This window comes from Canis lupus, chromosome 20 (genome assembly GCF_011100685.1).
Source record: "Canis lupus familiaris isolate Mischka breed German Shepherd chromosome 20, alternate assembly UU_Cfam_GSD_1.0, whole genome shotgun sequence".
In the NCBI taxonomy this organism is placed as follows: Eukaryota; Metazoa; Chordata; class Mammalia; order Carnivora; family Canidae; genus Canis; species Canis lupus.
The window spans coordinates 45,354,323-45,378,713 of NC_049241.1; the positions used below are offsets into that span (position 1 = coordinate 45,354,323).

At 56.0% G+C, this 24,391-nt stretch overlaps 1 protein-coding gene across 9 annotated transcripts in view; it reads right to left on the reverse strand.

Moving 5' to 3' along the window:
- KCNN1 (potassium calcium-activated channel subfamily N member 1) overlaps positions 1–24,391 on the reverse strand; it is a 31,383-nt gene that overhangs the window by 6,444 nt on the left and 548 nt on the right. For 4 of the 9 annotated variants that reach the window (XM_038566863.1, XM_038566861.1, XM_038566865.1 and 1 more), the window contains exons 2-9: positions 22,879–22,993; positions 12,333–12,815; positions 11,555–11,650; positions 8,440–8,858; positions 8,047–8,055; positions 5,470–5,611; positions 2,055–2,165; positions 1,325–1,452 (exon numbers count right to left, since the gene is read on the reverse strand). In XM_038566863.1, the coding sequence (XP_038422791.1) occupies positions 1,325–1,452; positions 2,055–2,165; positions 5,470–5,611; positions 8,047–8,055; positions 8,440–8,858; positions 11,555–11,650; positions 12,333–12,734 (1,307 nt within the window). In that variant the 5' untranslated portion in view covers positions 12,735–12,815; positions 22,879–22,993. Of the gene's footprint in view, positions 1–1,324; positions 1,453–2,054; positions 2,166–5,469; positions 5,612–8,046; positions 8,056–8,439; positions 8,859–11,554; positions 11,651–12,332; positions 12,816–17,207; positions 17,310–22,878; positions 22,994–24,391 lie in introns of those variants that run through there. The other 5 variants (XM_038566866.1, XM_038566864.1, XM_038566862.1 and 2 more) reach the window with 4 other exon arrangements.

Sequence of the window (24,391 nt, forward strand, 5' to 3'; positions counted from 1 at the left end):
TCAGGCAGGGAACATCTGATTTTCTTAGGGGAGCCCAATAGTGAATAGGTTTTCTCACAAAGTGAGAGATGAGAATCCATGGGCTCATTCTGAGAAGTGCCTAAATACATTTTTTTTCTGTTGTTTGCAATTTTAAGTCAGGTACCACATGACTCGATTGTAAATATAAACTAAAAGTGCCACACTCCACAGGATTTGGAGCTGTTTAAATTCTAGACTGGGTGCTGTCCCATACATTCTATATGTGGCTGCTGAGCCTTGAAATGTAGCTGGTCCGAATAAAAATGGGCTGTAAATGTAAAATACACAATAGGCTTTGAGGATTTAGTGCCAAAACTTTCTAGAATATCTCATTACTGATTTTTATATTAACCATGTTAAAATAATATTTTCCATATATTAAATAAATATATTAAAATTTGTGTCATTTGTTTTCTTTTACTTTTTTTTTTTTAAATGTGGCTACTAGGAAACTTTAAATTATGTAGTGGTTTACATGGTATTTCTAATGGACAGTGATTGACATATTAGAGCCTGGCATAGCCCAAATCTGGCTAGTTGCCTATTTGGGAAAATAAAGTTTTATTAGAGCATGATCCACCCATTCCTCTTCACTGCAATCCTGCTACAACAGCAGAGTAGAGTAGTTATGACAGACTGTCTGGTCCACAAAGCCTCAAATATTTACTCTCTGGCCCTTTATAGGAAAATTTTGCCAACTTTGGCTGCACACTGGACTCACCTGAGGAACTTAAACTTAAAGCCAAGGTGCATTCCAGAGTCTGTCTGTGCTAACTGGCATTACGTGCAGCCTATAGAATTTTTAAAGCCCTGTGGGTGATTCCAGCCAAGGATGAGAACTACTTGATTAAATAATTTTCAGGGCAAAGGGACAAGAGAGGAAATCAAGTAATTTCCAATTACCCCACATGATCACATGAATCAGGACACAAAGTTAATTCTGAGCTTTCTGGCAGCCAAAGCAAAAGAGGGAAATTGCATTGCTTAACATCTAAAAGGTAAAATAATTTTGGCTATTTTGGAGAATAAAATATGCTTCTTGCCATTTATGTTGTGTGGGTTGCCTAACTTATCAAAAGGTGATTGCCCTGGATAATAGCTGGGCCCATCTCTTGCCTCCTTCTGACCATCCCACCCAGCACAGAGGCTGCAAGCCCCAACCAACTGACCACCCAGAATGGGAGGGGCCATGACGAAGCCACACTGAGCTGTCTGGCCTGGCCTGTAGCCTCCTCCTGAGGACCACAGCTGCCTCCGCACCAGGTGGACACAGAAACGTGAGTGGGAAAGGTGCTGGACTTACTGATGGATGGCTTGGAGGAACTTACGCTGGTGTTTCCGAACCCGGGCGTGGTCTGGCTTCTTTACCAGCCTGGTGTGTTTGTAGATGAGCCACGTCTCCCTGAGAACGTTAGCAGCGGCATTTTTTACCTGGGGCCCGAAAAAGAACAATTCCGTAAGGTAGGCACAAAACTGTAGACAGTTCTGGAAACTTCCAGAAACTCTTAGAAACTCCTGGAAATGCCCCTCTGGGGTCTTGGGCCTGTAAGGCACGGCCATATTTACATGTCCACATCTGTGCTCTATGAATCTGTGTGTGTGTGCATGTATGTCATTTCTATCATTCAGTACAGGCCAGACCCTTGTTATACACCCTACAAATGTTAAATCAATGAATTTACAGATGTTGATATCTCTCTCACTTTATACATGGGGAAACTGAGGCACAGAGAATGCAACCTGCCAAGATCAGACAGCTTATATATTGTACCTGGAGGCCTGCCTGGCCCCAAGATGCCTGCCTCTTGCTGTGTGGTTCAGGGTGGGGCTATGACTGGGCACAGAGGTGGCCACCTGGGGCCACTGCCATCTCTCTGTGCATGGCTCATGAGCATTCACATGGGCAACAGGGCACAAGGCAGTGCAATGACCTGTGGGCATGTGGACATGCCCAGTGTATTCAGGAGTAAAGTGGGGAGGCTCTACTCTTGAGGACTGGGGAGGGGGGGTGCGGCCGTGAGGGAGGTCTTTACCCGCTTGGTGAGCTGAGTGTCCATCATGAAGTTGTGCACATGTTTCTCTGCCTTGGTGAGCTCCAGTTTCCGGGCCACCACGGCCACCACGAGTGCTGTGCAGCCGGCCCCCTGCATGCAGAGGATGAGGAACACATCAGTGTCTTGCCTCACGTAGTCCCAGGCCGCAGAGAGGACACCCTCCATCCTCCAGGAAGCATGCCCTGATTCCACCCTCACCTTTACCCTCCAAGCCCATAATAGCGTTGGCAGATCCCACCTGTTATTAAGCTCACTGACTCCCAGCCCCACCTGCTTAATATCAGTTGAAAGTCTGGGGAATGTGTCCCACTGATTAGCTTATCTGGTCCCCCAAGAGCTCTGGTAGGTAAGACCACTCTTCCTCCATTGGGCAGAGGGGCTCAGAGATGAGAAAGAGAGAATAGGGCAAGATCTGCAGGTACATCCAGGGCTGACAACCATGGAGGAGTGAGGATTGGAAGCATTTCCATCAAGGCTTTGGGGTCTGGGTGCTGGGGATAGAGACCCAGAAGACATGTTTTTCCACACTCAAGGGAGGGGTCAGCTGGCAGCGTGAGAAGGCAGTGTGAGCGAAGGGTCAGGCTGGCTGCCTATTGGTGGTGGTGGGGGGGGAGCATTTGCAGGTAGGAAAGAGCAAAGTGGAGGTCCCAGGAGGTGGGGAAGGGGAGGATGCCTCCCCCATGGTGAGCTCCCTGCTGGATGCAACCACATTCCCCAGGGTGCCCAAAGTGGCAGCCAGACCTCCCAGCTAGTGAAAGAGGTCAGAGAGGACTTGCTCGTCTATCAGGGAGCAAGCAGCCTAGGAGAGAAGGGCAGGAGTGAGGACCCAAGAGAGAGGAAAGGGCTGACAGGTGGAAGAAGAGGCAGCAAAAAGGGACATGGGAGGGAGGCAGAGTCTGCCACAAAGGAGTAGGGGCTGGGAGCCTAGAACATCTGGGAGGTGTCATCGGCTCCAGAGGTGCCCAAGGCAGGTGGCAGGAGCAGGCAAGGCCAGGTGTTCCCCACCTGCACTGAAGTCAGTTCCTGGTGCCTTACCGACCAGGTGCTTCCTCCCCAGGCTGCTACCTCTAAGGAAAGAGGGAGAGGCTGGGCTCAGCTCCTAGGCTGGGGGGGCTGGGGGCCTAGGGGGCCTGGGCTGTAGTTCAGTCTTGCTTGGGGATGGGAGACACTTATGGGGAGGGCTGGGCAAGGGCTAGGGACACCATCAGACAGTCCTGGGCAGGTACAGATGCCCACATGCCCAGCCTGGGCAGGACATGCTCAAGGTTACCCTCTGAGGAAACCCTGTCATGGGTTCCGGGAAAAAGCCCTGTCCACTGTGGCACAGAAACATGCTGGAAAGTTCCCGTGGCATACTATGCACAAGGGAAAAGGACATCTGCCAATTCCACACAAGAGCACAGAAACCACGTCTGGCCAGAGACACCGGGCTCAGAGGGGGCCTGACGAGGATGCCCTGGAGTTCAACAGCCAAACGCACAGCTGCTGAATTACTGGAAGGAGGGGACACACCTGGGCAAGGGTGGAAGAGGAGGGAGCTAACAGAAGAGCTTGAGGGCAGCCCTGGTGGCTCGGCGGTTTGGCACCACCTTCGGTCCAGGGTATGATCCTGGGGACCCGGGATCGAGTCCTGCATCGGGCTCCCAGCATGGAGCCCGCTCCTCCCTCTGCCTGTGTCTCTGCCTCTCTCTCTCTGTGTCTCTCATGAATAAATAAAATCTTAAAAAAAAAAAAAAAAGAAGAAGAGCTTGAGACCAGGGCGCCTGGGGGGCTCAACTGGTTAAGTCACCAATTTGATTTCAGTTCAGGTGATGATCTTCAGGGTCCTGAGATCGATCGAGCCCCATGTCAGGCTCTGAGCTCAGTGGGGTATCTGCTTGTCCCTCTCCCTCTGATCCTCCCGCTTGTGTTCTCTCTCAAAGAAAGAGCGAGCTCAAGACTGACCCAAGCATGACTGTTGGCGTGCACGCCAGGAGCAGAGGCAGCAAGTAAGCTGCAGGACACACAAGGAATTCATTTTCTGGCAGAAGCCAAGGTTCCAGAGAACAGAACTCAGCTTTTCCATCTAATCTTGGGCTTTCTGTGTTTGACTTCACCTTACCTGAGTACTTTTCTTTGTTCGTTTGTAAAGTTTACTTGCTTGTGGTGGGGGCTAGACTGTGGCCGATCTTTTAGTCTTTTCCCCTCCCCTCTCTTGCAAAATAGTGTAATAAATTGGTGTGTGGCCATTTTGCCAGAGAGGGGCCATGTCAGCTTGGCCAGAAGGACGGCCCCAGTGGAAGCAAGGGAGAGGACAAGGACCCCTAGTTTATGCCCAAACAGCTTAGAGGGGATGAAAGGTGAAGAGGAGACACGGGCCTTTGGGAGATAGTGACAACTGAGAGCAATCCACAAGCCATGAAACAGGACGGGCAAAGCCACGACAAGACAACCTCTCCATCTGCGAGAAGAAAGGAAACTTGTGGCGATGGTGTCTTATTTTCCCAAGAATGCATCTCTCTGTGTGGAGAAAAGGAAGGACACAGTCCAAGGAGTGGCCTGGGGTCGAACCTGGGGTGGGATCAGGTTGGTTTCTTTGGCCTACTGGTGTTCACTGAGTTTCAGAAATGAACATGTTATTCACTGGGGGCTGGGGAGAGGAGTAGGAGACTGTGCATTCAACAATTCATAATCCAAAACATGGTGAAGTGTTTGTGAAGGAGGTGGAAGTTTGGAAAAAGAAGGTTCCAGAAGGAAGGGATGAGCAGGAAAATTGGTGATGGAATCAGGGAAAGGAGATACCCAATGTCAAAGGTTACCCTCACCCACAGTTGGCCTTGAGGAGTCTTTGGGGAGATGGGGTGCTGCCAGGGCCCACTGAGTCACATGAAACAAACTTCACACCATGGCGGCTCTCCGTGGGGTGCTTGGGATACCTCAAAAGTCATGCAAGGATGGGGGGAGTTGGGCTGTGATGGCACAACCCAGAGGGTGTTGATTGGGTGTTCACAGCATTCACATAAAGGAAGAGACTTGAACCCTACAACGAGCAGAAGTGGGCACTGGTTACAGCTGGGGAAACTGAGGCATGGAAGCATCAAGCCCTTAGGCCTGGACCCAAGGGTGTGAATTCAGCAGGCTGCAGAGAATAAAGGGCAAAGAAAACTCGGTGCTAAGAGTGGACCACAGCATATAGCCCTGTGGGCACCACAGGAACTACATACCCAGGGCTGGAAGAAGCCAAGAAGAGAGGCCTCCAGGAAGCCCAATGGTGGAGATTCTGAGGTCATGGCAGAGGTAAGGAGGAGGGAAGCGAAGGGGCAGGATGACACAAGGAGGAACTCTGATGCATTATAGCTCGCAGTAGGGTGAGCTGCCTTTCAGCAGAGGGTATGCAAGGGCCCCCCACCCTTACCATGATGCCAGTGAGCAGACACACGCCCTTCCCGCAGTAGGTGTGGGGCACCATGTCACCATAGCCGATGGAGAGGAAGGTGATGGAGATGAGCCACATGGCCCCCAAAAAGTTGCTGGTCACTTCCTGCTTGTCGTGGTACCTGAGGGGAGCCGGGGAAGGCCCAGTCAGTCCACACTGGTCTCTCTGCCTTCGTCACAGCCCTGGGCCCAGCAGCACCGGGACACCAGGGCCCTGGTTCCACCAGCGTGGGGGGACCCTCACTGCAAATTGTTGATCACTCTGAGGGTTCCAAGTAATAAAGGCTCCACTGCTGGGGCAGGGAGAAGGGGGTGGTTAGCACCCTCCCGAGGGTACCACAGGGCAGAGGGCACCCACACTCCCCTCCCAGGATTCCTTCCAACATTTTCCCTTCACTCAGACCCCAAGCTGCTGCCCAGATTGTGCTCTGTCCCCAGGCCCTGGCTATGGGGCAGAGCGGTCCGAGTGAGGGTAGGTCCACGTGTCCACACGTGTGCCCACGAGCCCTCTCCCAAAGACAGACACACAGACAGATGCAGACACAGGTGGCCACGGGTACCAGAAGCGGCAGGGAGTGGAGGTGAGGATTCAGGTCAGACCCCAGGAAGAACTCCCCCAGCCAGCAGGGCCCCATGGGGGGTGGGAGTGGGGAGAGGACTACTAGGGACGTAGGACGCTGGAGGACTGCAGGACTGCAGGGCTAGGGAGAAAAAGGGAAGTCAGTATGTTTGGGTTGGCACCAGTTGCCCTAATCTGAGCCTGGGGAGGCCTAGGGCTAACCTTTGGGTCTGGGGCAGGCCTCAAAGGACCTGATTTTGTCCCTGGTCACAGCCAGCCCTGGGAACCTGGTCACGTGGGTCACAAACAAGTCAACCTAGGGTCAGCCCAGGCTGGGGGTCTGCAGGGTCAGTGCCAGGTTCTGCACCAGCCCTGCCCCCAGCCTGCAAAGCCCCTCCAGCTCAGGGAGCCCTTTCCAGGGGACTCCTTCCCACGCCTCAGGCTCTGAGTGTGTGTGTGGGGGGGTGTTTCAAGGTTAGAGGTCAACTGAGGTGGCACAGAGAAGGTGGGCCCTCTTCTGTGGGCAGTGGCAGGGCAGGGGAACTGGGGAGCAGGGGAGCTGCTCCAGGCAGACCGGACTGGAGTCAGGGCCTAGAGAGGGGAAGGCAACAGAAGCCCAAAGGTGGGTGGGAGGGATGGAGACCTCAGCAGGTCTGATGTTTGGGAGTCTCTGCCCAGCCCTGGGGGCCAGATGGCCATTCCAGGGGAGCTGGGACTGAACCCCATCTTTCACTGGGGCACCTGAGCCCCAAGTTTCCCTGACCTCCCCCTCTCAGTAGACCAGCACCCCACGCCCAGGGGACAAGAGGAGAGGGAGGCCCTTCAGCAGTGGGGAGGGGAGCCCTGGGCCTGGCTGGAGCTGTGGTGATGGCTGCGGGACCCCCGGGACTACCTAGGACCAGGGAGTGGGGGGCATGCGGGAGGCAGGGTGGGGATGGGACAGAGCCACAGGGGCGGAGCGAGGCAGGCGAGGGGGCTTCAAGCAGCATCAGAGAGCTCAGAATTTAGGATTGGCTGCCCCCCCGGTCCTGCCCCGTTCCCTGCCCCAACCTGGGGACCCCTACAATGACCCAGACTGCACCTCAAGGACTCCCGATGAGGAATACCCCCTCTCACTCCCCAGAACACAATCCTGACCCTGCCCTGACAGGGTCGGGGGGTGGGCTGTGGACACTGGCATGGTGGTATATCAGGAGTCCAAGGAAACCCTGTCAGGTCCCGAGACGGTAGGCTCGATGACAATAAGAGCTGGGCCCTCATCCCTATGAGCCCCACATCAGGCTGAGGCAAGGACCATGGAGGGGGGCTTAAAGGGATGAAGACTGGGGCCCCTGGGAGGCCGGTCCAGCCCAGGGACCCCCCACCCCCACCCAGGAAGCCCAGTCCCAGTACCACCTGCCACACACCCTTCCAGGGCCTTGCCCAGCGAGGCATGAGGTAGAAGAGGCTCCTTCCGAGGCAAGGTACTCCCATGCTCTGAGAGGCCCAGTGGAGACCCTCCCTTTCCTGAAGCACCCTGCAGGTCCAGAGAGCTGACCAGGAATCAGGCCTTGGGAGTGTCCCTTTGCTCCCGAGCCTCTGTTTCCTCATCTGTAAGCTGGGCTGGTGGTCTGCACATTCCAGGGCTGTTCAGAACCAACCCCATGCAGGGAGGGGTACTAAAGGCCTGGCCGGTTTTTATTTATCCCAGACCCACTAAACACTTGGGAGGAGATGTCCAAGTCCCCCAAGGTCCACTGCCCAAACAAAACCCTCCCCGGCCTTGGACACAAGGACCTCCAGGATGCCCAGTGGACGCGGCCCAAGAGCAGCCTGCCGCCTGCTGTCCTCGGCCCGACTCCAAACTTGCCTGCCCCGGCCCTGCTGGGACTCTGGGCTGGTGGCAGCCACCCCACCTCACCTCCCTATGCCCTCCCCTTGCGGCAGCTAATCTTAAATTCCTGGCGGGCGGGACAGCAGCAGCTCTGTACACACAGCTTGGCCAAGGGTAGGACTCACATGTTTTCCCTACAGTCCGGTGGGGCGGGCAGAGGGCAGAAGGAGAGCAGGTTAAACTGGGGGGAAACAGGCAGTTGGGAGCTATCTTGTTCCTGCTGCCTCCACTGCCCTGGGCCAGAGGTCAGAGGTTGGCAGCTCGCAGTGGAGGAGCACAAGACCCCCCCCTACCCAGGGGGAGAGAGCCAAGGCCCCAGAGGGGTGTGGATTGAGGTAAGGGTTGAGTACCCCCTGGAGTCCCAGGGATGAGGGCGCTGTGCTCGAGGGCTGAGGCCAGGAAGTGGGTGCGGGTGGGGGGTTATCCCAGGGATAGGGTGTGGGGGTTTGATGGCCGGGGGAGCCCTGGGGCTCTGGAGCCAGGGGTGGGCGAGGTGGTCACTGGGGCCAGGACCATACCTCTCACAGACTCGCACAGTCCAGGCAGCGATGATCCAGGAGGAGATGCTGAAGACGAGCAGCACGGTGCCGGGGCAGATGGTCATGAGCGTCTTCATGACGAAGCGCGTGTTGAAGGTGATCTTGTTGAGCGCGCCGATGCTGCGGCTGGAAGCGTCCGTGAATATCTTGCTGTGCAGCAGCATGACGCGGCCCAACAGGTAGAGGCGCAGGAACATGGGGACGGACAGCAGCACGTCCACGTCGGCCTCGGCTGCCGACGGCGCGTATGTGAAGGCCAGGCGGGCCGTCCACGTGAAGCGGTAGTGGCCGGGCACCGGGTGGATGGCGCACACGGCTAGCTCCAGAGAGATGAGGAACACGCGCTCGCACGTCATGGCGATGCGCCAGTCATCCGCCCCGTTGTCCACCATGAACAGCTGCGGGGGGTGGGGGACAGGCAGTGGTGGTGGGTCTCGTACTCGTGCCTCTGCCCCCCACCACGAGACCCCAGCCCAAGAACCACCCCCACCCCCACCCCAGCCCCACCGGCTTTGCTTTTATGAGAAACACGGCCTCAGATGCGAAACTCCCTAGTTTGGGGGGGTTAGCCACAATTCCAATTAAATGTGGAACAGGCATTCTGGAAAAAGAAAAACACAGAGTGACCAATGACCCAGCAATCTCACTCCGAGGCATATATGCAAGAGAAATGAAAACAGGCATGGGAACAAATCCCTGTACACGAACAATTGCCAAGAGTGGAAGCCACCCAACTGTTCATCTATGAATGAATGGGTTACCAAAATGAGGTCTTTCCACACAATGGAATATTATTAGCCACCCAGGGGCACCTGATGGCTCAGGTGGTTAAGCATCTGACTCTTAATTTTGGTTCAGGTCATGATGGCAGGGTCGTGAGATAGAGCCCTGCCTCAGGCTCTGCGCTGGATGCAAGGTCTGCCGGAGACTCTCTATCTCTCTGCCCCTCCCCCCAATTCTCTCTCTCAAATGAATAAATAAAATCTTTTTTTTAAAACGATTTTATTTATCTGACACAGAGAGAGCGAGAGAGCACAGCAGGGGGAGCAGAAGAGAGAGAGGAAGAAGCAGGCTTCAGTGGGGACAGAGCAGGGAGCTCGATGTAGCGTTCGATCTCAGGACCACCTGAGCCAATGGCAGTCGCTTAACTGATTGAGCTACCCAGGCACCACATATCAATAAAATCTTTAAAAAAAAAAAAAAAAAAAAAAAAAAGGAATGAGCTCTGATACTTCCTACCACTCGGAAGAACCTTTTGAAAACATACTGAGTTGAAGAAGGCAGTCATAAAAGGTCACCACCCAGAGCCAAGGGGGTAACACTGCCAACCCAGGGGGTTCGGAAGCTAGAGCACAGAGCCCAAGATTCTTTTTTTTTATTTTTTTTTTTATTTTTTTTTTAAACTTTTATTTATTTATGATAGGCACACAGTGAGAGAGAGAGGCAGAGACACAGGCAGAGGGAGAAGCAGGCTCCATGCACCGGGAGCCCGACGTGGGATTCGATCCCGGGTCTCCAGGACCGCGCCCTGGGCCAAAGGCAGGCGCCAAACCGCTGCGCCACGCAGGGATCCCCCAAGATTCTTTTTTAAAAAGATTTTATTTATTTATTCATAAGAGACACAGAGAGAAAGAGAGATAGAGACATAGGCAGAGGGAGAAGTGGGATAGATTGCCCAGTGTGGGACTTCAATCCTGGACCGTGGGATCACGCCCTGAGCCAAAGACAGCCGCTCAACCGCTCAACCGCTGAGCCACCCAGATGTCCCCAGAGCCCAAGACGATTATTCTCGAGCAGGGCAGGGGGCAGCGGGGGAGGAAGGAGGGAATAATCTCAAGCTGACTTCACACTGAGCACAGAGCCCAACTCAGGGCTCGATCTCATGACCCTGAGATCAAGACCTGAGTTGAAGCCAAGAGTCAGACAGATGCTTAACTGACTCAGCCAGGCGCCCCAGGGCTTCGTTTTTTAAGGGTTGAATCCTATTTCATTGTAGGACACAGGACATGCACCACCTGCTTTGGGTTATTTCTGCTGTTTGGTTATTGTGGATAGGGCTGCTATGCACACACGTGTACAAGCTCCCTGTGGATGTAGGTTTTCATCACTCTTGGATGTCGTGGAATTTCTGGGTCATATGGTATCTCCAAGTTTCACTATTTGAGGAACTGCTTCCTCCCAGCTCACATATCACAGTCCCCTCCACTGCCCCCAGGCACATCCAGGGCCCCTCCTTCGTGCCAGACCCTGGGTGTCCCCAGGGATATCTGTGGGTGATGCAACCCAGGCAAGATTTTCCAACACCTGTCTTTTTTTTTTTTTTTTTTAATTTTTATTTATTTATGATAGTTACAGAGAGAGAGAGAGAGAGGCAGAGACACAGGCAGAGGGAGAAGCAGGCTCCATGCGCCGGGAGCCCGATGTGGGATTCGATCCCGGGTCTCCAGGATCGCGCCCTGGGCCAAAGGCAGGCGCCAAACCGCTGCGCCACCCAGGGATCCCTAACACCTGTCTTCCATCAGACCAGGGCTCCCTGAACTCAGAGGTCAGAGGCCAGACTCAGAAGCCGGCTCTGACACCCTCTGGCACCCCCAGGCGATCTCTGCCTACTGTGGGCACAGGTGCCCAACGTGCTCTGAGCTGGGCTCTCTGGGGCCCACTGAGGTTTCGATCAACTCCTGAAATAGGAGAACAAACTCCCTGACAGGTAATAAATCCTTCAAGTGCAGGGTCTGATCGAACAGGAACAGAAGCCTGGTGTTACAAACACTGGTTTCCAAGGTTGTAAACCCTCGGAAGGCCCCAGGGCTGTGAAGGCGACTTATGTGTGCCATACCCCAGCTTACCTCCGGCTCCCTTACTGTTCTTTTTTTTTTTTTTCCCAAATAATCAGTGAAAAGTAAAACATAGACAGGCATTCCAAAGAAATTTAGAGGGATCTAAAGGGCGTGTCTTCACAGAGGTCTTTTTTCTTTTTTCTACAAAGAGACTACTGGTCCTTTTACATTTTAGGGGGCTAGGGTCCCAGGTGGCTGGTGTCGAGGGATCTCTGGGACACAGGGAGGGGAGCTGCCCTGGCCAGCTGGACACTGACCTGGATCTCCCGGGCGTGGTAGAGGATGACCAGGCCCAGCAGGATGACTGTAGAGAGGCTGATGAGGCATTTGAGTGCAAATGAGTACAGGGACTCCTGAGCAGAAAGAGAGAGCAGAGGGCAGGAGGACAAGAATGCTGAGGGGTGGGCAGCCCTCCTGACCCCCCACCTGGGCTCTCCACTAAGGAAGCTATGCTCCTACCTTACTCCTTAGGCCTGGGTTGACAGCAAGGCTGGCCTATACTTTAGAGTTTATAAGGCCTGGCCTCACGTAGGCACAGGACTTCACAGTTTATAAGGCCTAGCCTCATCCACCTTCACTGTTTCATAGTTTACAGGCTGATATGCCCCAATCTCTCTCTGTCCTCATACACGCTTGGGCAGCACGAGGGGACACACAGCCAGGCTCATAACCCAGCCTGATGACTCTCAGAAGCAGCAGCTCTTTCCAGGCTCTGTGGCCCAGGCCTTCTCTGAGGCTCTTCTGTCCTGGGCCTGGCCTGGGGGGCAGCCCCCTTTCCCCACCTTAAGCCAGCGTGTGTGCCCTCCTGGTATAGGGCAGAAGGAATGGGCTGGAGCCTAACTCTCCCAGGAGGTGGACACAGTGGGAGGCCCAGTATCCACCTGACCCCACCTCCAGGTCCCCCCCGCCCCAGCTTCCTCCACCTGTTTCTCCCGGGGCCAATGTGGTCCCTGAGGCCCTGCCCAAGGGGCAGTGGGGAGCCAGGTGGGCCCAGAGGGGACTCCCTGGAGTGCCGACGGGAAGGGCCGTGCCTACCTTGGTGTAGACCCCCCAGGATAGCTCCGTCTCGGTCACCATCACAACAATGCCGAACATGCCGAAGATGAGGGCATAGTCGCTGAGGCGCTTCCGCTTCTCAAAGAGTGCCCGCCGATGGCCCAGGCGGTGGCCCACATTTGGGGTCTTCCCTGAGTCCCTCCTCCTGCCTGCCTCATCCTCTTCATCATCTTCTTCTTCTTCCTGGTCCTGGGGCTGCCCCCGGGGACTGCCAGGTGAAGGCCGGGCTGGCTCGCTCTTGGCCACCACCACCTGGAGGCCTGGGCCAGGTGGGGGCTGGGGGGGGTGGCTGGCCTCGGGCTCTGAAGGGTCTCTGCCCAAGGCACCTAGCCCACTGCCCAGCGGCCGCCCCCCACAGCCATTGTGGCTGTGGCTGTTCATGACTATGTGGGTGCCGGGGTTGGGCTCACTGTAGGCCACCCGGGGCCCAGCATGGCTCAGTGACTGGACTCCTGCGCTGACCTGGGGGGGCATAAGGGACACAGTCATGGAGGGGCCTTGCCAATTGACCAGAGGGCCAGGGACCATTGCCACCACCCCAAAACATTCTGAGGTTCAGGAAGCCCTGAACCCAGAAGGGCTAACACGTGGACCAGCCTCCCAGAAATACCCAAGTCAGCCTACATTTCTCCCCTGCTCAAAAAGCCTCCCAAGGTTCCCCAGGGTTGTTGCATAAAAACCAAAATTCCTCAGTCTGGCCATTAGGTCCTCTGGGGTCTGGCTCTTACCTACCTCAACCTTCTCACTCTCCCCAGTCATTGCCTTCCAGCCACATAAGCATCCTCATCACCAGATCCTGACAAGCCTGGTCCTACCATGGGCCTTTGCACCTGCTATGCCCTCTGCCTGGAAAACCCTCTTACGGAAACTTTGCCCACTGATTTTCTGTCTCAGAGTACCTAGAACAATGCCTGGCACATAGCTGACACTCCATAAATGCTTCTGAATGTCTGGAGACGGAACCTGCCAGCAGGTTTGCCTGGGAGGACCAGAGGCTGTATAAGAGTGTGGTTAGGAGGTGGTTCCAAACCAGGCTTGAGTCCTTCTGACATTTAGGCTCTTGGACAAGTTAATCTCACCCTACTGAGCCTCCAGTTCTTCCCCTAGAGCTGTCCAAAGGCCTGAACACACATCAGTGTGGGGACATGAGGACCATGGCTGTGGCTACAGAGCCCCCCAGCTACCTCCTGCCTGGGTGGAAGGTCTGAGATCTCCAAAGAGATTCCACGACCAAGGTGGCAACCCGGTAGTTAGCTCTAAGATCCCAGAGAGGATTCTGTAGGGCCCTGTGAGATGTGTTCACCCTGGCCCTGTGACCTCAGGTCAGCCTCGGTCTCCCCACCAGGCTGCCAGGGAGCAGACTGATTGCCCCGACATCCTTGGATTCTGCCCTTGGAAAGGGCAAAGACCCTGATGATAGTGACACATATATGATGAGGCTGCCTGGAGTCTCGCCAGGGTTGCAACTTGCTAGATACTCCCCTGCCCTACCTCACCCCCGCCAACTCCCTCTCCCACAAGCTGCTGTTTAGTGAACATCTACTACATGCCAGGCTCTGTCCTCACAAATTTTTTCCATCAGCTTCAATGTACCCCCAAAAAGGGGGTCCTAGAATTTGGCAGGTTTCATAGATAGGGAAACTGAGGCAACATGTTGTGAAGGGGCCATCTCCTTATAGGGCAGATTCTAGACTGGGCTGCCTTGTGAGATTCTTCCAACAAGCAGGGCAGTGGTAGGCAGTGGGCCAAGTGTTGTCCCCTGGCATGCACTGTGGGCCCCATGTTCCAGGCCCAGGAGAGAGGGCTGTGTGCCCAGACAGGGTGCCTCCTCACACTCTGCGGGTGACAGACCCGGAAACTGTCCCATCAGGATGAGCCATGCTACCAAGCAGCACACAGGCCACCTTGGCCAGGGCATCCACCGCATGCACCACAGGACCACCTACCTGTGCCATTTGTCTGGCACCCCACCCAGACAGTATCTGTCTTGCTCCCTACCGGCCCCAGGCGCTGGTACCAGCACCCAGCAGGAGCACAAGAGATGTTCCTTCCATGGCAGAGTGACCTCATGAGTTTACAACATGTCCCCTCCCTCGCCATTCCCATCCATGACATCAACCAGCCCATGGCCACCTGTGGCCTGACACTTCAGTTCCTAAGGCCTGGCCTCACACAGGTCTGATGCTTCATACGGACTGGTCTCCTGCAGGCCCAGTACTTCACAGTTTATAAGGCTGACCTTGGCCCTGATCTCTCTCTGCCACCACCTTCATGAACATTCAGGTGCCACTCTCCTCCTGGGCTGGGGCCCCTGCTTGCCACTCGCGGGTCCAGCAGCTGCCAGGTAGGGCCGAGAGCTTGTCACCAGGACACATGCAGGAATCCCAGACCCTGCTCTCACCCAGGAGATGGGGCAACCCCAGGCACCACTCCTCCCATCACTCCTGAGAGTGCAAAAGGTCTTCACCCAGGGCTCAGGGGCACAGGCAAGAGAGGCGAGTGGCTTGGAAGACACAGCCTGGAGGGGGTGGGGGTGCTGTAAACGACCTTCCGAAACGCACTGATGAAGATGCAATTTGGGGATGTGACTCAGCCGGCCGACGCACAGGCCAAATTCAGCCGTGTGTCCGCCATGCTCCTCCTTGCCTGGCAGCCTCGTCCTAAGGTGCCCTGGGCAGGAAGGGGTTGCAGGGATGGGTGCAGATGGCTTTTGGGAGGGAGAAAGGCGGGGGAAGGAGGGGAGGCTTCCCAGGGCCTCTAGCATTAATGTGCATCTGGCGCTTACTGTGTGCTTATTGGGCTCTTTATCAGAACCATCACATTGAATCTCCATTGCCACTCAGTGAAACCAGTGGCATTCCTGCTCCCATTTTACAGATGGGAGGCAAGGCTCAGAGAAGTTTAGCACCTTGCCCAAGGTCACAAAGCCAGGAAGGGCAAGGACTAAGTTGGTCCCACCCGGGGGGCAGTGGGTGGCAGGATCTGCCAAGTTCCCTCTTGACAAGCCACCATCTGGCCACTATCTGGGAAGGGAGCCAGCCTGGCCCTGACCTTGAGGGGCCACAGAGCTCGGGACACAGGCATGGTAGGTGTCTGACCCTTCCCATGACCTCAGAGGACACAGAAGGACAGAATGGCCCCCCTGAGATTCCATAGAAGGGGGCAGCCCACATTTGCAAGTCTGGGTGGGACCAGAGGGCCCAGGCAACTAGAGACCCCAACCTTTCCATGTCTGCCTTCCCCTCCCCCATTGCAAGTGGGCCTAAAGCTGGTCCCTGGGACCTTCGGAAATTCTCAAAGAACCAGGAGCCCCTCTGAAACTCTGGCCAAGGTTTGGGTGTCTATGAAAGGGTGTATTTTTCTGGGTGAAGGCTCTGGATTCACCAATGAATTCTAAAAGGTTAGAAACACTCTGTGGGCTACATCTGGTTTTGGGGGTCCCTAGAATCGCCAAAACTGCCTAATGTGTCTGAGGCATGAGACCTCTGTTCACTGAAGGCTGGGATGGGAGGATGAGCCGAGCCCCCTTTTCACACCATCCCAAGAGAAACTGTGGGAATGTGAGCCACACGGGGCATGGGGCCCCTGGGGGGCTCTTGAGGAATGAGAAAGGGTAGGCAGGTGGCAGGGAACAGGGCAGCTGGCTCCTCCAAAGTTTCCCACCCAACAGAAATATAATCTGGCCAGACCCCAGAGGTCCTCAAGTGAGCCCTTTCACCAATGACAAGTTGGTGCAGTGGCCGCCTGAGAGGGACCCCTGGGCGTCCTAGCCAGGAGGAAGTCACTGGCCCCTCCTCAGCTGCCTCTTTCAGTAAAGGAATAACTTGGTGCCCCCTGCAGCAGGTCAGCGGCCAGGATGGATGTGAGATCTCACAGAGAAAATGCTTAGCACGTGGCTGTGGGTATGCCTGTGGTGGTGCTGCTGCCCAATGCCACAGTCTGTCCTTCGGAGCTGAACCAGAAGAAGATAGTCTGTCATTCTCCAAGGCAGAGCCCCCTTGGGGTGAAATGCCCACCCAACCACTCTGAGGAACCATGGCCAGAGCAGCACATGGCACAACCTCCCAGAATGTGCGGCAAGCTGTGGGGCATGTGTCCCTGTGGAGAGTGGGTAAAGACCTCAAGACAGCCCCATCAGCATTCTTCGAGCACTAGCTCTGCAGGGTCAACAGGATCCACTTGCCCTCCCACCCCTGGGTGGCCCGGAAGTGGGTACATGAGGCTGTGACTGCCCAATTCCCTTGGCGCCCCCTCCCCCCCAACCACCACCAGTCAAGAACCTGCCAGCAGTCAGCGGGGTGCAATTAGCCTGCCCTGCCCTCCCCATGGCTGCCTCCAACAGCGCCCTCCACTCTGACCCTCCACTCTGACCCGTCTCCATCGCCATCTCCCATTTGGCCCCCAGCCTCCAGCACTTACATCTGCAGCCCTGCCCTCCAGGACAGCCGAGGCAGTGCCCCAGCGTCTGTCCAGGGACAGCTGGGAGACCCGGCTCCTTGGCCCCGGCAGGGGCGACTGACAGCGGTGTCTAAAGGCCAGTGGTGAGGGTCTCCTCCCTCCGGTTCCCAAGTCAGTCCCCGGTCACTGCCTTCACCCCAAGAGCTCCCCCCATCGTATCTATGGAGTTTAGAGACTCACTGCTCTACCCCCGCCAAAGTGAACCCAGTACCTTCCCCCTCCGGAATGGGGGGTCCGTGAATCTCCGCTCACTCAGGCAGTGCACATACACACATTCCCCCCCTCCGTGTCCTCTGGGTTGCGGACCCTACGGAGACCCTCTGTCCTGTCCCAAACCGCGTCCCCCTCCGGGACGTGCCCCCCTCCTTGGGCGCTCCCGTCCATCCCACCCCGTACCTGCAGGGCTCGGCTCCCGCGGGCAGAAGAGGCTGGAGGGGAGAGGGTCCCGCGCGGCCGCAGACCCTCGCGTGGCGCCCGGGGCCGGGGCCGGGGCCGGGGCCGCGGACGGGGCGGGCAGCAGACGGCGGGCGCGGGGCCAGGAGGCGGCCGGGCCGGGGGCGGCGGCGGGTGCATCCCCCGCCGCCCTGTCCACGGGCCCGGCAGGGGGCGAGCGCCCGCCCGGGCCGGGAGAGGAGGGGGCGGTGCGACGCGGGCGGCGCCGCCGATTGGTCGAGTCCGGGTTGGCACCTCCCTCGGCGACCCCGCAAGCCCCGCCTACATTTAAAGATCCCACATTCCCGGGAGCCCCCTTCAGCCCCCAGCGCTCAGCTGGTCCTCAAACTCGCTCTCCGGAGGGGCTCAGTGGAGGGGACCTTACTTAGCGAAGCGACAACTCCCGCCCCCGACAGCTCTCGCTAACTCCTAGCCACCCCCTTTCCAAAATCGGGGCTCCAAACTCCAACCATCCCCGCAACCCTTCAAATACACGCATATGCGGAGGGGATAACTTTGCAAAAGCGACTGGACATCTCCCTCCTGAAATGACCTCCTCAGACATCCTGCTTGCAGGATGTTGCCAAGTGGTGCGTGCCTAGGACCCCGACGTGGGGTCCTAGCAGTTGAGGGGGTGCCTGCTAGGGCCATGGGTTCAAGAGGCCATGGGCCTCTTTGGGACTGAGCCCCCACCTCCATTTCTAACCCCTACCACCAATACTAGGAAGGCCAGGCCAGCAGAAGCCTGCTTTGGGGGTATCCAAAACCATGTTCTTTTCTCCTGGCACAGAGGGTGTCCTTGGGCCACTCATTCATTCAACTTAATAATGGCTGGAAGGGACCTTGGGGATGGGGACGGGGGTGGGTGGGGGTGGGGTGGGGTGTTGGTGGTGGCATGGGGCTGTCTTTCCTCCTCCTCCTCCTCCCCCAGGCTGCCTAACTACCTAGGCCTCACCCTGTCCCTGCCTGGCTGGGGGTGACTAAGCCCAGCTCTGACCCCTCATCTCTCTCCCAGGCCCCCACTGTTTTCTTCCCAGCTCTGAGCTTGGGATGGGGTCAGGAGCATCTGATTGCTCGTCACTGCCTATTGGCAGCTGATCTGTTTCCGCTGTGGTGTCTGGAAAATAGCTAGACTGAATGAATACGTGATCGGATGCCTGCCTGGGCAGGGGCTGATCTCATGGGCCAGTGAAGAGGCTGAGCAGGGCCAGGTGATAGCCTGGGGTCAGCAGATAAGACTTCTCTTTCTCATCGCAGCCTGTTGGGGACACCCTGAAGTCCTGGCTGTGGTGGCAGCGGAGGCCTGGGGACCATTCATGCCCTGCCACACAGGGGTCCGCATGGGTGCCATGAGCGGGAACCCTAAATGGATGCATTCTCAGCCATACTCTAAGAGCAGCTATGCCTTCTTTATTTCCATCCACCCACCCACTCACCAGCCCCCCACCCCAGGGTAGAAAGAGCTGCTGGGGGCTCTTTCTATAAAGCACGGTGGTGATGGAACCACCCACATCCCCTCGGGACCCGGCACATATCCTTGCACTGCATTCAGTGCCCCAGCCCTTGCCAACCAGAGCCTGCCCCTATGCAGATCCCTGCCCCATGAGAAGCACTCACACTGTGCTCACAAGCTGACTCCGGCCTGTGCAGGCTTCTGCGGAGTCCTCGCAGTATCTGATGCTTTTTGAGTTCAAGTCCAACATGTAAATGTCCAGATATTCACAAAAGCAGCGGCCACAGACCCTGGAGGCTTCTCCAGGCCTCCCACCCTGAACAGGCCCTGCAGGTTCTGTACCCATCTTCTCTCTCTGGAAAGATCTCTCTTTCCCCTTTGGGCTCATCAGCCCTGAGGGATTGGGGACCCCCTTCAAGGGGCTAAACTTAGGATGGTTGACCTGATGAATGCTCACCATCCACTCAAGTCTGCCCTCCTGCCAGCTTGAATCTCACCCCTTGGAGACAAGGCTGGCTGAGGTGGATTGGGTCAGGGTGAGATTTCATTCCAGACAGAGCCTCTTATCAGCCCATGGTTGGCTGAAAGACCCAAGGAGCCTACAAAGGAACTTGTCAGTTGGGATGCCCTCAGGACTCACAGGAAATGGTCTATAGAGCAGGCAGGAGATGGGGTAGTGGCTAAACAGGAGGCCCCTCTTCTAGGGACCTGAGGGCTGGGCCACAAGTCTAGAGTAGTGGCCAAGGGTCCAGGTGCAGGAGACCTGGGAGAGCTTCACAGGGGCTGAGGGACCGACAGAAATCTCAGACCCACCCAGGGCCTAACAGATGGCTGCCCAGGAGGAGGTTGTACCCTGAATCTCCCATGAGTGTGGAAATGGCAGGGTAGGGGGAAGATCTTCACTCACTTACTCACTCACTCATTCATCCATTCATATAGCCACTGAGCCCCTTTTCTGTGTCTGGTGCTGGGAACATAGAGTCTGAGATAGAAACCTGTCCTTGGAGCTGAATTTCTAGAACTCTGGCAACAACCCTCTCCAAACAAAAGGACCAGTAAGAATTCTAGATACACAAAAGTATTAGAAAGAGATCCAATGAAGTTGAGGAGGATAGGAACAGATGGGGAGACTTTGGGATGGTGCTAGGAGGGCTCCCAGGAGAGGGAACTTTCAAAAGCAGCCAAGGAGCCAGACCTGGAAGAGCTACAGAAGGGGACATCTGGTGGAGGGCACTGCAAGGATCAAGACACTGAGGGGGAACCAAGGAGGGCATGTGTGGGGAAGAGAAGGGAGACCAGTGTGGCCAGAAGGAAGGACCAAGTCAAGCCCTGGCAGGGGTCCCACCTGCAGGGATGCATGTGTGAGGACAGAGCCAAATGGAAGTCATGGAGGGTTAAGCCCTCTAGGATTCTGTGAATTGTAGGGGCAGGAGGGGGAATAGGAAGGCCCAAGGGACAGGCATCTCAGCAGGCTTGTTCCTGGGCTCGCTGGGATTCAGGGACTTAGAGAAGTTTTTATTGAGCATCTCCTAAATACAAGACATGTGCCTGAAGTGGACATACCGTGGTGAAGAAGACACACGGAATCCCCCCAAACTCATGTTTTCAGCAGGCAAGATGAGATCTTGAAGCCAATAAATAAATACAACTGGCCCCTGCATATTGTCTACAGGAGAAATGAGGATCCAGAGTGGTGGTTGTCACCAGGGGCAGCCCCTCGGTCCCTACTCTAGAGGAGGTGGTAGGAGCCTGGGGGTGACAGGCAGGCAGGGAAGCAGCTCTATCATAAGCATAGATTCCCCACTAGCAGCTGAGGCCCAGGAGCCAATTCCACCCACACCAGGGGACCTCCCCTGGGGCTGTCTTGTCCATTCAGCGGGCCCGTTCCAGACACCAGCATCCCCTCCCTTCTCACACACAGACTGGAAGGCTCCAGACTTACTCTCCCTTTCTAGCCACACTCTACATCCAACGGGACCCTAGGCTTGTCCATCCTTGCCCCTGAATTCACCCTGGGATGCCCCTTTGTCCCTGCTTCAGCAAAGGCCCTGGGGGCAAAGACATGACTGGGCCGCAGTGTCCTGCTGTGTGGCCAGCCTGCTGTGTGGCTGTGTGGCTGTGCTAGTTTGAAGAGTCTCCCCCCTCAAACTCCAGTCCAGCCAGGACCTCAGAATGTGACCTTATTTGGAAACAGGGTCTTTGCAGATACAGTGAAATTAAGATGTGGTCACGCTAGATTGGGGTGAGCCTTAACCCAATGGCCAGATCCTTATAAGAAGGTCATGTGAAGACACACACAGACACGGACACACAGCTGAAGGCCACGTGAAGACAGATGCAGAGCCTGGAGTGATGTAGCCAGAAGCTACGGGACACCTGGAGCCCCCCAGAAGGGGAAGAGCCAAGAAGAATGACCCTCCCCTAGAGCCTCCAGAGGGAATGTGGGCCTACCCACACGTGAACTTCAGGCTCTGGCCTTCAGAACTGCTAGAGAAGACATTTCCATTGTTTAAAGGCTGTGGGCCAAAAAAAATAAATAAAAAAAAAAATAAAGGCTGTGGGCCTTTGTTCCTGCACCCCTAGAAAGTCAGGCAGTGGTCACAGGCAAGGGCCCCTCCCTCACTGAACCTCGGTTACCTCAGCAGGGCAGTGGGGCCCTCTGAGGGCAGTGAGGGGAGCTAGGCAGCTAACCCCCCTCAAATGTGCTAGGTACACAACAAGCGCTCACTGGATGCTCCTAGTCTTGGCCTGATCAGCACCTGAACCATTTCAAGTGCCTTCCTGGCTTCTCGGGCTCCAGTCCAGTCTCTGCCAGGCCCCCACAGAGAGATCTTTACTTGCTAAAATCTCATCATGTTGCTTCTAATTCCGAGTGCTCTGTGGCTCCCGGTGGCCCTCACAGCATCCGTACAATTAGACCGTCAGCACGACTCCAGGTGGACACCAAGCAAACGCCTACTTGCCCTTCTAGACGTAGCTCAAAGAGCAAGAACACCTCTTCCAGGATGGTTTCCCAGATTTCCCAGGGCATGACCAACCCCTCCCTCTGTCCCTCCCTATGGTTCCTCAGCATTGGGCAGAAACCTGGCCACACACAGGCCATCCTCCATGCCCGGCTCAGTCCTAGAATCTGTCCATCTCTCTCCATCCCTGATTGTACCCAGCTGTCTCCTGGGTTCCCCTCTGGCCTTCTGCCACTTCCACTCCTGCCCAAATAGTCCCTGCTCCCCAGTAGTCACAGAGGCTTTTGAGAATCCTAAAGCAGACCACCATGTCTCTCCTCTGCTCACACACCCTACTTGGCTCCCCACTGTTCTGCAGTCCGTTCCTTCACCTCAGTCCCTGCCTGCAGACCCCTCTGTCTTCATCTTCCGTCCTCTCTCCCCGTCACTCATTCTGTTCCAGTCATAGCAGCCTCCTCACTGTTCCTCACACATGGCAAACTCATCTCTGCCTCAGGACCCTTGCACGTGCTGTTCCCGTGGCCTGGTATGCTGTTCTACCAGTTCCCACCTGGTTGGCTCCTCCTCTTTCAGGTGTCAGCTCATGGTCACCTCCCTGGAGAGGTCCCTCTGCCTCCGTCATTCTCTATCTATCACATCACTATCTTTTATTTTCCTCCTAGTACATCTCACAAGGGCTGATCTGGTCCTGCCTCAGTCCGTGCTATGTCCGTAGCGCCCAGTCCAGGGCACACAATACCTGCTCAGTGTTCCTTGACTGATTAAATGACCACACGTATCTAGAACTGTTGCCTCCATTCTCCCCACACACACACCTGCCCCCTGGGAGCTCACTGTTGACCATGACCAGCCAATGTTTGCAGGGGAAAGAAGGAGCTAAGAAGCTGCTCCCAAACAGCTGTCTCGGGGAGTAAGACCACAGAATCTGGGTGGTAGAGGCTATGGGGGTGCGGGACCCTCCAACCTGGCTCAATGCCCCCCTCCTGGCTATGTGACAGAAAGCAGGTCACCCAGCCTGTCTGAGCAGGTTCCCCATCACCAGTGACTGGAGAAAACAGACAGTCACTCTCTGGGGGCTCTAGGAGGCATAGCTGTTTTGTTGTTTTATTTTGTTAGTATGATGTCAAAGGTAGGCACTTTTTTAAAAATTGCCAGTTTTTCTATCCAGCTCCTGGGCCACCTCTACTCCCAAACAATACCTGAGTCTGGATTCACTCACCCTGGTGTGCAGGGGTCTCCCTGATGAGCCACCACCAAAGGGCCTGTCCCTTTCAGTCCTGCTGGATTACCACTTGGCTGGCAGGGGGCTGAGCTGCCTTTCTTCTCTCTTTGACCTGTAAGGACCAGACATGGGGTATGGGGTAGAGGCATGACCCCAGGAGGGTGGGGTGCAGATAGCTCCGAGACTACAATAGTCTTTAGAGTAGATCTGTCGTCTGACTAGCTGAATTGCCTTGTAAGTTTTAAGGAAACTTAAGATCAGTGGTGGGTGTTGTCTGTCCAGTGGGGCCATGTTTCCCTGCTCAGGCACCTTGATGAGCCCCTGCTCATACTCCTACCCCTTATCAGGCACCCTCCCTCAAAACCCCCCTTCCTTCCATTGGACACTGGACACTAAAGGCTCTATCTGCCTTTCCTCATGCTGTTCCCTGTCCTGCCCTCCCGGTTCCCCCTACCCACAATTCATTCACCACAGGAAGATCTAAATGGGTGAGGCTGGGACAGGCTGGTGCAAGGATGAAGGAGGTTGGGATCCCTGGCTCCCTGACTTGACAAGCTACATTCTTGGCCACCCTCAAGTCCTCCTTGGTCTGTAGCTCCCCTGGGGTCTGTAACTCCCTCAAAAATTCACTTTGCACTGGGTTGTTGCCAAAGACCTTCAGTACTCAGGCCTCACTTTGGAGGAGGGGGCCAAAGAGGACACAGAGCAGCCCCATGGTAGAGAGGGGTGAGGGAGCACGACCCTAGAATGGGACTGAAGGGGACACACAGTCTGAAGTGGCAGTCCCAGTTGCCCTTCCTCTTGCTGAGGGTCTGGAGTGGGACCAGGGGCCCCCTGGGCAGCTCAGGGGCTGCCTGTTTCACTCCAACTCCAGCCCTGGGAGAACAGGGAGATGTCCAAGGTCACCCAGTGGGTCAGTGTGTTAGAGTGGAGGTTACTCTACCAGTTCTGGAAGTACCCCTTGCCCTCCCTCCCCATCTCCCCCTCATCAGCGAGACTTCCTTTGAGGTCTAGGGCAGCCAGAGGAGGCTGGGGGGAGAGGGTCTAGCAGGGACAAGAGACCTGGGAACCTGGAGGGAGCCAGGTGAGGGGCTAGTGGGTCTGTTCAGTCGGGCCTCCAGCAGAGTGGAGAGACCTGGAGTGGGTAGGGACCACCCCTCCCTATTCAGTTCCAGACAGGGCCCTCAGCCCCACCCTGACGGTTCTACGCAGGGAGCCTAGGACCCTAGAGCTGACACCACCAGCTGAGTTCTGGGGGTTAGTGAGTCCACCACAAACACAGCTCTCTGCCTCTCTGCCCAGCTGGGTGACCTTGGGTAAGTGCTCACCCTCCCTGGCCTCAGCCCCTTTCCCAGTCAATGGGGGTGGGGACGGGGGGGGGGTGGAGCTTAGGGAAGAGAACAGAGCAGGAGCTCCCACGCACAGTAGGCTGGCAGGTGGGGAGGGGGGGTTCCCTTCCACTCTGCAGTGGGCCAGCCGGGGGAATCCCCACCACGCCGTGAAGTGGGAA